The 12,285-nt window shown below is 49.5% G+C and overlaps 1 protein-coding gene across 5 annotated transcripts in view; it reads right to left on the bottom strand.

Moving 5' to 3' along the window:
* Positions 1-6,504: 6,504 nt before the first annotated feature.
* Positions 6,505-12,285, bottom strand: part of TYK2 (tyrosine kinase 2) — a 29,245-nt gene continuing 23,464 nt past the window's right edge. For 4 of the 5 annotated variants that reach the window (XM_040240736.1, XM_040240733.1, XM_040240732.1 and 1 more), the window contains 7 exons: positions 12,187-12,284; positions 11,722-11,914; positions 11,232-11,350; positions 10,659-10,831; positions 10,312-10,429; positions 8,705-8,815; positions 6,505-8,520 (listed from right to left, as the gene is read on the bottom strand). In XM_040240736.1, coding sequence (XP_040096670.1) covers positions 8,386-8,520; positions 8,705-8,815; positions 10,312-10,429; positions 10,659-10,831; positions 11,232-11,350; positions 11,722-11,914; positions 12,187-12,284 — 947 coding nt within the window. In that variant the 3' untranslated portion in view covers positions 6,505-8,385. The remainder of the gene's footprint in view (positions 8,521-8,704; positions 8,816-10,311; positions 10,430-10,658; positions 10,832-11,231; positions 11,351-11,721; positions 11,915-12,186; position 12,285) is intronic. The other variant, XR_005721115.1, reaches the window with a different exon arrangement.

The raw sequence follows: 12,285 nt of genomic DNA, 5'->3' as shown, positions 1-12,285 counted from the left end.
AGACACGACTGAGCGACTGAACAACAAGTCTTTGAAGATCTCTAGGTCCTCTCCCACTGCCTGTACGCAGTGCTGAGGTGGAGCGTTTGAGGGACAGCTAAATCTTGAGCCACCGTCTGCCAAGGGTGATACTTTTAACTGAGTTCTTATCCCTGTCTTCATCCCTCTTGCCCTTTTCCTCCAGGTAGCTAGTCTCCTCATCCCAAGAGAAGGGACACGTGTGTGTGTGTGTGTGTGTGTGTGTGTGAGTGAGAGAGAGAGAGAGAGGTGAGCACTCCTACTCAGTCAGCTCCATCTCTCAGGCCTGTGACCTGCCTCCCGTGCCTTTGATCTGAGCTCCAGAGAGGGACCTTCTTGAGACCTTGATAGCACTCAGGGTTCATCCACTTGCCCCATCCTTGAGGCCACGCCCCCTTCTCACCTGGAGTTCCTGCCCCAGTTAAATCTCTCCTCCCTTGCCCCGCCTCTGCAAAAGTCCACTTCCCACATGGTGCCAAGAGAGAAACTAAAACCCAAATCAAAAGAATTTGCAAATCATATATCTGATAAGGGATTAATATCTAGATTGTAAGGAATTCCTCCAACTCAACCATGACAAACTCAATTCAAAAATGGGCTAAGGGGACTTCCCTGGTGGTCCAGTAGTTGAGACTCCGCGCTCCCAATGCAGGGGCCCAGGTTCTATCGCTGGTCAGGGAACTAGATCCCACATGCTGCAATGAAAAGACCCTGCATGTCACAGCTAAAATCCGGTGCAGCCAAATAAATAAATATTTTTTAAAAAATAAAAAATGGGCAAAGGACTCAAGTAGATCTCCAAAAAAGCTATACAAATGGCCAATAGACATGAAAAAAGATGCTCGACATCACGAGCCACTAGGGAAATGCAAATCAACACCACAGTGAGATAGCACTTCCACTTATCACCATGGCAACTGTCAAAAACACAAAACAAAACAGGAAGTAGCAAGCGTTGGTGATGATGTGGAGAAATGGAGCCATTGTATTCTGTTGGCAGGAATATAAAATGGTGCGACCACTGTAGGAAAGAGTTTGGTGGTTTCTCAAAAAGTTAAGCATAGAATTGAATGATTTTGCACTTCCACTCCTAGATATATAGACCTTCAAAGAATTGCAAGGGCTTCTCCTACAGCTCAGTCAGTAAAGATTCTGCCTGCAATGCAGGATACTTGGGGTCGATTCTTGGGTCAGGAAGATCCCCTGGAGAAGGCAATGGCAACCCACTCCAGTAATCTTGCCTGGAGAATCCCATGGACAGAAGAGCCCAGTGGGCTACAGTCCATGTGGTCGAAAGAGTTGGACACTACACCAACAATGAATTGAAAACGAGGATTCTAACAGATACTCGCCCACCAATGTTTATAGCAGCGTGATTCAGACTAACCAAAAGGTGGAAGAAACCCAAATTCTGCCCATCGACAGAAGAATGGATAAATAAATTGAAGCATAGCCATAAACTGGAATATTATGCAGCCTTAAAAACAAGTGTCGCAAACAGTCAGACACAACTGAGCGACTAACACACACAAAAACAAGTGAAATTCTGACACATGCTACATGGATGAACCTCAAAACATGTCAAGTGAAATAAGCCAGACACAAAAGAAGAAATATTCCACTTAGGCGAGGTCCCTAGAATAGGCAAATTCATAGAGAAATTAGAAGGAGGGCTAGAGGGAGAAGGAAATGGGACAGAAGTTTCTTTTGGGGGAAGACGAAAAAGTGCTGTAAACAGATTGTGATGATGACTATAGAATATCATGAATGTATTTAATGCCACAGAATGAAATACTTAAACCATTTGTGTGTGCTTAGTTGCTCAGTCAGAGGAGGATTGAGGAGCCTGGCAGCTGCAGTCCATGAAGTCGCTAAGAGTCAGACACTACTGAAGCGACTTAGCAGCAGCAGTTGCTCAGTCACGTTCGACTCTTTGTGACCCCGTGGACTGTAGCCCACCAGGGTCCTCTGTCCATGGGATTCTCCAGGCAAGAATACTGGAGTGGGGTGCCATTCCCTTCTCCAGGGGACCTTCCCAACCCATGTATCAAACCCGCATCTCCTGTGTCTCCTGCAGACCACTGAGCCATCAGGAAAGCCCCTTAAATCATTTTAAAATGGCTAAAATTATAACATTCATAATAAAATAAAGTGACACCCACCTATTTTGATTTGTGTCCAAAACATGAGACGGATTGACAGATGGAATGGATAGATGGTTGGAGAGACCCAGTATGATAAGGGAAATTTAGCACCGTGGTAATTGTGGAACCTGTATGGGCTTCCCTGGTGGCTCTGCTGGTAAAGACTCCACCCGCAATGCGGGAGACCTGGGTTCAATCCCTGGCCTCGGAAGATGCCCTGGAGGAGGGCATGGTAACCTACTTTAGTATTCTTGCCGGGAGAATCCCCATGGACAGAGGAGCCTGGCAGGCTACAGCACATGGGGTCTCAAAGAGCGGGACACAACTGAGCGACTAAGCCCAGCACATGAATATTCACTGTACTCTTCTTCCAGCTTTTCTGAATGTTTGTAATTGTTCAGATAAAATGTTGGAAAAGAAAGCCTGCCTCTGACTCTTGATTGATCAGTTGGCGGCTTGTGTCACAAAAGGAGGGACAAACATTCCCTGAGTGTCACCTGCTGAGAGGACTCACTGCCCTCTGTGAGAGAGACTTGCCCCCAAACTGGACACGGAACGGGATGCTTGGCTGGTCAAACTGAGAACAAAGGAATGTGTTAAACTACATCACAAGGACACCATCAGACTGGTGAAGTCTACAGTACAAATAGCTTAGTTTCTTCACCAAATATGTTGCAAGGGGGGAAAAGGAAGAAGAGGAACCCAAAACTTACAGGAACTTGCCTCCAACCAGAAGCTGTGCATGACCCTTGTTTGGATTGTTAATAAACATTTATTTATTGATTTTACTTACCTATTGGCTGTGCCTGGAGAAGGCAATGGCACCCCACTCCAGTACTCTTGCCTGGAAAATCCCATGGAAGCCTGGGAGCCTGATAGGCTGAAGTCCATGGGATCGCTAAGAGTCGGACACTACTGAGCGATTTCACTTCCACTTTTCACTTTCCTGCATTGGAGAAGGAAATGGCAACCCACTCCAGTGTTCTTGCCTGGAGAATCCCAGGGATGGCAGAGCCTGGTGGGCTGCCGTCTATGGGGTCGCACAGAGTCGGACACGACTGAAGCGACTTAGCAGCAGCAGCAGCAGCAGCAGCAGTATTGGCTGTGCCGAGACTTAGTCATGACATGTTGGCTCTAGTTCCCTGACCAAGGATAGAACGTGAGGCCCCCTGCATTGGGAGCACAGAGTCTTAGTCACTGAACCACCAGGGAAGTCCTCTGTTTGGATTTTTATTTGAATGAACTGTAAACAACCATTCATCAAATATTGAAGAGACAATTGGGAAAATCTAAACACTCTAAACTATATAATGATATTGAGGGATGACTGTTTAAACTTCTCAATTGTGATAATGACATTGTAGTTATTACCACAAAGCATATTCAAAATATGGTGGTAACATCTTTGTGGTAACATCTCTCAAGATATATACCAGTTTTAACAGATGAAATACCATGATTTCTGGGATTTGCTTCCAAATGATCCAGCGGCAGGGGTCAAGTTGAAACGAGACTGGCCATGGGGAAACTTCCCTGGTGGTCCAGTGGCCAAGACTGTGGGCTCCAAATACAGGGGGCCCAGGTTTGATCCTGGGTCAGGGAACTAGATCTCACATGCTGCAACGAAGCTTCCGAGTGCTGCAACTAAGACCTAGTATAGCCAAAAAAAAAAAAAAAAGATGGGCCATGAGTATTAGAAGCTGTTGATGCTGGCTGTTGGTTAAGTGTGCGTGTGTGCTAAGTTGCTTCAGTCCTGTCCGACTCTTTGCGACCCTATGGATCACAGCCCTCCAGGACTGAACCCACATCTCTTGGGTCTCTTGCACTGGCAGGTGGGTTCTTCACCACTAGCGCCACCTGGGAAGCCCTTCTTGGTTAAGCGTAGGTTCATTATATTATTCTTCCTGGTTTTGAATATGCTTTAAGTTGTCCAAAATAAAAGTTTAAAAAAGGTAGCTGCCCAATGCAAACTACTAAATATAGAATGGATAAGCAACAAGGTCCTGAGATCTGACCAAGGAGCTCACCTTCTCCCACACATACATCAAAAATACACAACCTAGAAGGATGGGATGGAATGGGAGAGGCAAGTGCGGTTCCACAGGGAGGAGACACATGTATACTTATGGCTGATTCACGTTGATGTATGGCAGATACCAACACAATATTGCAAAGCGATTATCTTTCAATTAAATATAAATAAAGAAAAAAATACATCTACAAGGAATTCCCTGGCAGTCCAGTGATTAGGACTCTGTGGTTCCACAGCAGGAGACATAGGTTTAATCCCTGTGCTTAGTCGCTCAGTTGTGTCTGACTCTTTGCAATCCCTATGGACTGTAGCCCACCAGGCTCCTCTGTCCATGCAGATTCTCCAAACAAGAATACTGGAGTGGGTTGCCATGCCCTCCTCAATCCCTGGGGGAACTAAAAACTCACCTGCTGCCTGGCTGGGAAAAAAAAACAACAGTCTACAGAACACTGGCAGATGTCAGACTTCTAAAAGGGCAAGAAAATCTCCACGTAACTGGGTAGGACAAAAGGAAAAAAGAGAAAGAAACAACAAGGTCCTACTGTATAGCACAGGGAACTCTACCCAACATCCTGTGATAAACCATAAGGGAAAGTAATTTTTTTTAAAAAAGAATGCAAAAAAAAAAAGCTGCCCAAGAAAAAGCCAAGATAATGTTGAAAAAAGAATGAAGAGAGACCTGCCTTATCAACCATCGAAATAGTTTCTGGTGGCAACGACTTTCTAAATTACTGGGTTAGATCGTGCAGCTGTTCCTGCTGGGAACCTATCTTATAGGTACCCTTGAACGTGGGAGAAGCCATGTGAGCACACAGTCACTCACTGTAACGGCAGCACATGTGCAGCAAAGGATTAGGAATGACTACATCAACCTCGGCAGGGAACAAACGCTGATATATTTTTTTTCTTAAGCGCTTTCTTTTTTAAGATTTATTCATTTTTGGCTGCACTGGGTCTTCATTGCAGCACGGGGCTTTTCTCCAGTTGTGGTGAGCGGGGGGCAGCTCTTTGTTATGGTGCCTGGGCTTCTCACTGTTGCAGAGCATGGGCTCAGTAGTTTCAGTCCCCAGGCTCTGAAACACAGGCTCAGTAGTTGTTCCGTAGCACGTGGGATCTTCCTGGACCAGGGATCGAACCTGCGTCTCCTGCACTGGCAGGCAGATTCTGTATCACTGAGCCATGGTGAAAGCCCACTGATGCCTTTTGAATGGTGAGCTACAACACAACCATAAAATAGAAAGCTTGCTCCGAGATCTGTTATGTGGGGGCTGGGGGTGGGGGGAATAGGTTAGAGCTCTAGATAGCAGTGCATATTATTCTTTTTGTGAATGACGGGAAAACATGTGTACAGATTGCCTTATGTCTGGATAAAATGTGTCTGGAAGCCAGAACAGGAAACCAGATGACATTAGTTGTCTCCCAGGGAGGTGACAATGGTGGCCGAAGGACAGAGGAGGGACACATTTCAGTACTTATGTCAATATTACCCATCCAAAAAAAAGAGGTGGGGGAGGATTTAGAATTATACTGAATATTTTATTTATTTTAAAATTAACCTAATCAACCTTTTCAAGTATTTATTTTAAAAATATTTATTTGGCTGCAGCAGTTCTTAGTTGCTGGCTCATGGGAGCTTCGATCTTCATTGCAGCACATGAGATCTCTAGTTGCTGCCTGTGAACTCTTAGTGTGGTATGTAGGATCTAGTTTCCAGACCAGGGAATTGAACCTAGGCTCCCCTGCATTGGGATTGTGGAGGATTAGCCATTGGACCACCGGGGAATTCCCTGATTATTTAATTTTAAAAGCCATTATACAAACTTCCCTGGTGGACCAGTGGTTAGGACTCCGTGCTTTCACCACTGTGGGCATGGGTTTGATCCCTGCTCGGAGATCTAAGATCCTGCAAGTTGCACGTATGGCCAAAAAAAGAAAAGAAAAAACTGTTATATAAAAGAAAATATAACTAGATTCGTGTGAAGTTGTCCAGCCAGGAAAGCTGCAATGCAGAGGGATTTGAGAAATCCCTGGGGAAAGAAATTTAACTGTCTTCCACAATGTAGCTTCCCAGGTAGCTCAGCTGGTAAAGACCTACCTGCAATGTGGGAGACCTGGGTTCAATCCCTGGGTTGGGAAGGTCCTCTAGAGAAAGAAAAGGCTACTCACTCCAGTATTCTGGCCTGGAGAATTCCATGGACTATACAGTCCACAGGGTCGAAAAGAGTCAGACATGACTGACTTTCATTTCACAATGTAACTGACCCACCTCAAGAACACCCGTTAAGTAGAAACAGGTTGGCAAGCACCAGATTAATAATAATATCAAATGTTTATTAAGCACTTGTTTGCGTATCTCTCTGCTAAGCATTTGATGACCTTACTAGCTCTTTCCATTAGTCCTACAAGGCAGCATGATCTCCATACTGTCCAAGGGACTCTCCAAGAGTCTTCTCTAGCACAATTTAAAAGCATCAATTCTTCGGCACTCAGCTTTCTTTATGGTCCAGCTCTCACATGGACATCATGCTCCTTAAAGGAAATCAACCCTGAATATTCATTGGAAGAACTGATGTTGAAGCTCCAATACTTTGGCCACCTGATGTGAAGAACTGACTCACTGGAAAAGACCCTGATGCTGGGAAAGACTGAAGGCAGGAGGAGAAGGAGGTGACAGAGGATGACGTGGTTGGATGGCATCACCGACTCAATGGACATGTTTGAGCAACCTCTCGAATATGGTAAAAGACAGGGAAGCCTGGCATGCTGCAGTCCATGGGTTGCAAAGAGTCGAACTGAACAACAGTAACTGAACGAGGCAGCAAGCAGGAACATCCCAAGTTCATAGTTGAGAGCTCAGGCTCAAAAAGGGGAAGCCATGTGCCTGAGGTCACACAGTGAGAAAAGGGTGAACTAGCAATCTCATCTACGTGGCATGTGGTCCCCCAGTCCTTCATTGATATATTTAACATATATCTTGAGGGCTTTCTGTGTTCTAGGCACTGGTCTAATTGCTGGCTGGTTATTTAGAGGTGAGCAAAGGCTGAAGATTTGAATCTCGCTTCTTCTGCTCTGAGTGTCTGGCCCTAGCTGCATTCCTCAGGGGAGCAGATCCTTGCTGAAAAAGGGCCCAGGGACCATGCCTCTAGCAGAGGAAATACCAGTTTATACCCTGTTAAGGGAGATAGTGGGCTCAAAGGGCAGGAGCTGGGGGAGGGCAGAAAGATCAGCTTTGGGACTTCCATGGAGGTCCAGTGGCTGAGACTCCACACTTCCATTGCAGGAGGCATGGGTTTGATCCCTGGTTGGGGAACTAAAGTCCCACATGCTTTGAGTGGCATGGCCGAAAAAGAATCAAATTCAAGGGCCTGGTCAGCTCCTTGCTTGTCCTGGGCCCCTCAGGGGTCTGTCAAGCTCATGACTTTGGAAGGGTCCAAGATTTGAACGTTTGTGAACCTTTAAAATTCCTATGTGGAAATTCTAAATTCCAAAAATGGGGCTTCCCAGGTGGCTCAGTGGTAAAGAATCCGCCTGCCAATGCAGGAGACATAGGAGACGCAGGCTCGATTCCTGGGTCAGGAAGGTGCCCTGGCGTAGGAAATGGCAACCCATTCAGTACTCTTGCCTGGAAAATTCCATTGACAGAAAAGCCTGGTGGGCTACAGTCTACAGGACTGCAGAGAGTTGGACGTGACTGTGCATGCACGCGTGTGCGCGTGCACACACACACACACACACAAAGTGATGGTATTAGGAACGGCATAGGTCATGAGGGTGGTGCCTTCACGACTGTGATTAGTGCCCTTATAAAAGAGGCTCCAGAAAGATGCCTTGCCCCCTTCCACCTTGCGAGGACACAGTGAGAATGCACAGGCTATGAACCAGGAAGAGGGCCTTTACCAAAACTCAACGATGTTGGTGCCTTGATCTTGGACTTCCTAGCCTCCAGAACCATGAGAAATAAATTTCTGTTGTTTATAAACCACTCTGTCTGCAGTATTTTGTTATAGCAGTCCAAACGGAGTAAGTCTAGGAAAGTCAGTTCACTGGGGTGGGGTCTCCCGATAGTGGTAAGGCACAGGGAGTCGGTGAGGCTGGCCTCCCATCTTGAGATCCTCTTAGGTTAAAGACCAGCAGTTGCTCTCAGTGGGTACTGTCTGCTCCAATCCCCTCAAACAGAGCTGCTGGTGGGCTTCAGCAGACACTGAACACCGAGGGGGCCAGGCCTTGGTATTTCTCGTGGTATGATCTGAGGATGGGTACGAGGTTCTGGAAGGTCGGGCGGAATGAGGCCTCTGCCTTCCAGCAGTCCTTCATGAGGCAATATATCTGGGGAAAGGAAAAAGCTTGCTGTAGCAGTCCAAACGGAGTAAGTCTAGGAAAGTCAGTTCACGGGGGTGGGGTCTCGGGATAGCAGTAGGGCACAGGGAGTCGGGGAGGCTGGCTTCGCCAGGTTGTGAACTCCATTCTCTCCCTGGTCCCATAGTGGGGAAGGGGAAAGGGAGGATCTCACCTCAGAGGGGCATCTCTCTGGTTGTGGCAGCCTCTCCCCTCGTTCCAACAGCTCCATGAGCCTCAGCACAGTCATCTGCCCTTGGGTGAGGCCTATGAGCTCGATGAATTTCTACAGAAGAAACAAGAGCAGCTTTTTTTTAAGAGATAGAGCTGCCTCATTAGAGGTTAGGAGCCAGGAGCTGGATGGCAGGGATTCTAAGGGACCCTCAGGGGCCAATAGAGGATGAGATGGTTGGATGGTATCACCGATTCAATGGACATGAACTTGGGCAAACTTCAGGAGATGGTAAGGGACAGGGAAGCTTGGCATGCTTCAGTTCATGGAGTTGCAAGAAGTCAGACATGTCTTGGCAACTGAACAACAACCATTTCTCAGCTGTGTAACTTTAGACTTCACCTCTCTGGGCCTTGGTTCTCCCATCTGTAAAATGGGTGATAAAATCTACCACCTGGGGTTATTGTGAAGTTGGATAAAACTTTTTTTTTTTTCTTTTTTGGCCACACCATGTGGCATCTGGGATCTTAGTTCCCCCACCAGGGACTGAACCTACACCCCCTACATTGGAAGCAAGGAAGTCCCTAGATAAACTAATATTCATAGTGTAAGTCTGGATTGGATTAGATGTTTGGTGTTATTACTAAGCCTCCCAGCTAGTTGTTTTTGCCTGTCGAGAACCTTATTTCCTGGTCTCCTATATATGCACTCTGATTGGCTGTGGGCATAAAGCCCTCACATACTACAGGCTCCGCCTCTCGGTCCAGAACTACACAGTGATTGGCTTCCCTGAGGGCACGTGAACCAAGCTGGACCAGTCAGAGAGTCCTGAATCATGCTGGAAGGGGAAAAATCCTCCTCTCAGATAGGTCCACCGCGGCCAAAGCAGAGGGCGGGCTTGCTTTGCCTTTTTTTTTTAAAGGGAAGGTCCACTTGAGAAATGCTGTGCTGTGCTGTGTTTAGTTGCCCAGTCGTTCCCAACTCTTTGCGACCCCATAGGCTGTAGCCTGCCAGACTCCTCTGTCCATGGAATCCTCCATGGAGTGGGTTGCCAAGCTCTCCTTCAGGGGATCTTCCCAACCCAGGGATCAAACCCAGGTCTGCTGCAATGCAGGCAGATTTTTTACCGTCCGAGCCACCAGGGAAGCCCATGAATACTCGAGTGGGTAGCCTACTTCCAGGAATCGAACTGGAGTCTCCTGCATTGCAAGGAGATTCTTTACCAGCTGAGCTACCTGGAAAGCCCCAAGAAATGCTAACAGTGGTTAAGACTCCACGTCCCACTGCATGGGGCACAGGTTCAATCTCTGTCAGGGAAGATCCCTGACAAGATCCCTCATGCTGCATGGTGTGGAGGGGTGGGCGGGAAAGCTACTACAGAGAACAGCAGAGTCAAGAGATGGAGAAAATTGGGTTCCTAATGACATCTGACGATCTAGATCAAGCCATGTTCCCACTGTCCCCCTGGGGTTTGCAAATGGCAGAATTAACTGTTCCTATTTGAGTGAGTTTCTGTCACAGTCAAAGCCCTCTGCAACGTAAGTGGCCAATTTTACAGAATAGGACTGTGAGGCACATCCATGGGGTTGGTGTGCAGGCCTGGCTCTCACCGAGGGAGGGCTCTGGCTGGAGTCACAGTAGGTCAGCAGCTCATACATGAGGACCCCAAAGGACCAGACGTCTGATGCGTAGTAGAACTTACACTCCTTCAGGCACTCCGGGGCATACCTAGGGAGAAAGGGCACTCAAGCCATGGGCCAGGCCAGACTGGAGTCCTTATCTGAGGCTTAGGAGCCCTGTGGCCCCAGTTAGGGCCCCCACATAAGAGTGGAGGGGGAGGGTCACTGAACCCAGGCCTTGTTGTCTGGGGCCCCAGCATCCATCTACTCCACCCTGTCTGTTCCAGGTGACCGTAGCACCGCCCACCCACCCCTCCCACTGGGTCCCGCCTGCTTACCAGAACACAGGACTGTCCCCATCCTCGCGCACGCAGTAATACTCGTGGCCTTCGGGCACGGCCTTGGTGAGTCCGAAGTCCCCGATCTTGACCAGCCTGTTGTTGTCCAGCAGCACGTTGCGCGCGGCCAGGTCTCGATGCACGTAGTGCTGTGTGTGCAGGTAGGCCATACCCTGGGGGCGGGGCGAGCTTGGATCAGTGGGGGCAGGGCCCGACCTGAGGAGGCGTGACCAGGCTGGTGCGGACCCAGCGTAAGAAGCGGGCAGGACAGCAGATGGGGCGGGAGCAGAGCCGGACAGCAGAGGAGGGGCCGTGAGGGGGCGCTCCCGGGCTGGGGGGCGAGAGAATTAGGAGGAGCCAGGCGCTGGGCGGGACCACTTCAGCGGTGGGAATTACGTGGGTTGGGGATCTGGGCCGGCGAGGGTGTGGCCCGATGATGGATGATCGGCTGGATGGACAAGGATGGAGGAGAGCCCGCCCAGGGATTGCGCGTCGAAGCCAGCAGAGGGGATCGGAAGCTCAGGCCAGGTCAAAGAGGGGGCAGGTTCTGGGAGTAGGGGCGGGCCGGCCCACCTCGCAGATCTGCAGGGAGAAGAGCAGCAGCTGCACCAGCCCGACATTGTGCCGGGGCAAGTAGTCTCGGAGGCTGCCCAGGGGCATGTATTCCATGACCAGCTGTACCGACTTCTCGCCTGACACCAGAGAGGGGCAGCCCATAAGGGCGGTGGAGGCTAGGACCGCTGTCCACCCTCCACCTCCTATTCCCAAGGTGGGGAGGGAAAGCCAAGACCCGTCCACCCTAGGACCTGTCCTCAGGGGGGACCATCAAATCTCGACTCGTCCCCTGGCAAGGGAGCTGACATGGCTCCCACCCATCCTGATCTCAGAAAAGTAGCTCAGAATGGAAAGAAGGCAGCCCCACCTCACCCACCTTGGTGTCCACCAACTGCATCCTCCGCCTGGGACTGAGAGGCGGAGGTCATGACCAGGTCATGTTGGCCCCGCCCACAAAGCCCCACCCCAGCGCTAGTCCCGCCCCGTTACATTTGTGGGCCCCGCCCACCTTGGTCCTCGCAGCAGCCCTTGTACTTGACGATGTGCTTGTGGTAGAGCGTGCGTAGGATGTCGATTTCTCGCCTCCAGCCCGTCCGGAGCTGGGGACCGCAGCCTGCCTTGAGAGCCTTCACGGCTACCATCTCACCAGTGCCGTCGTTGGTGGGGTCGTAGCAGTACAGGCTGACCTTTCCGAAGTGACCCTGGCCGGAGAGTGCAGGAGGATCAGCCCCACCCCAGCTCCCCAAGCCCACTTTCCGGGCAGGTCTATTTGGAAAATCCTAGGCCCCGCCTGCTCCTTGTTGATGGAGGCCCCTGGGAGCCGAGGCCTCCCTTTCAATTTCCCAGGGCCTCCCTTGAAGCTGAGGGTCTTTAAGGCCAGAGCTTTCTTACAGCCTAGGCCCTGGCCCGGGTCTTCCAGGCCCCACCCTGGGCATCCAGGCCCCGCCCCCAGCCCTCAAGGCCCCGCCCTCACCTCACCCAGATCCCGGATCTTTTTCAAGTATCGCTTGTGGAAAACCGTGGGATCTGAAGCCAGAGAATCCGGGCTCACAGACAAGACATCAGCGAGATC

This window comes from Oryx dammah, unplaced genomic scaffold (genome assembly GCF_014754425.2).
Source record: "Oryx dammah isolate SB20612 unplaced genomic scaffold, SCBI_Odam_1.1 HiC_scaffold_5, whole genome shotgun sequence".
In the NCBI taxonomy this organism is placed as follows: Eukaryota; Metazoa; Chordata; class Mammalia; order Artiodactyla; family Bovidae; genus Oryx; species Oryx dammah.
The sequence above is the reverse complement of the archived record's forward strand: the minus strand, read 5'-3'. Positions and strand labels throughout refer to the sequence as shown.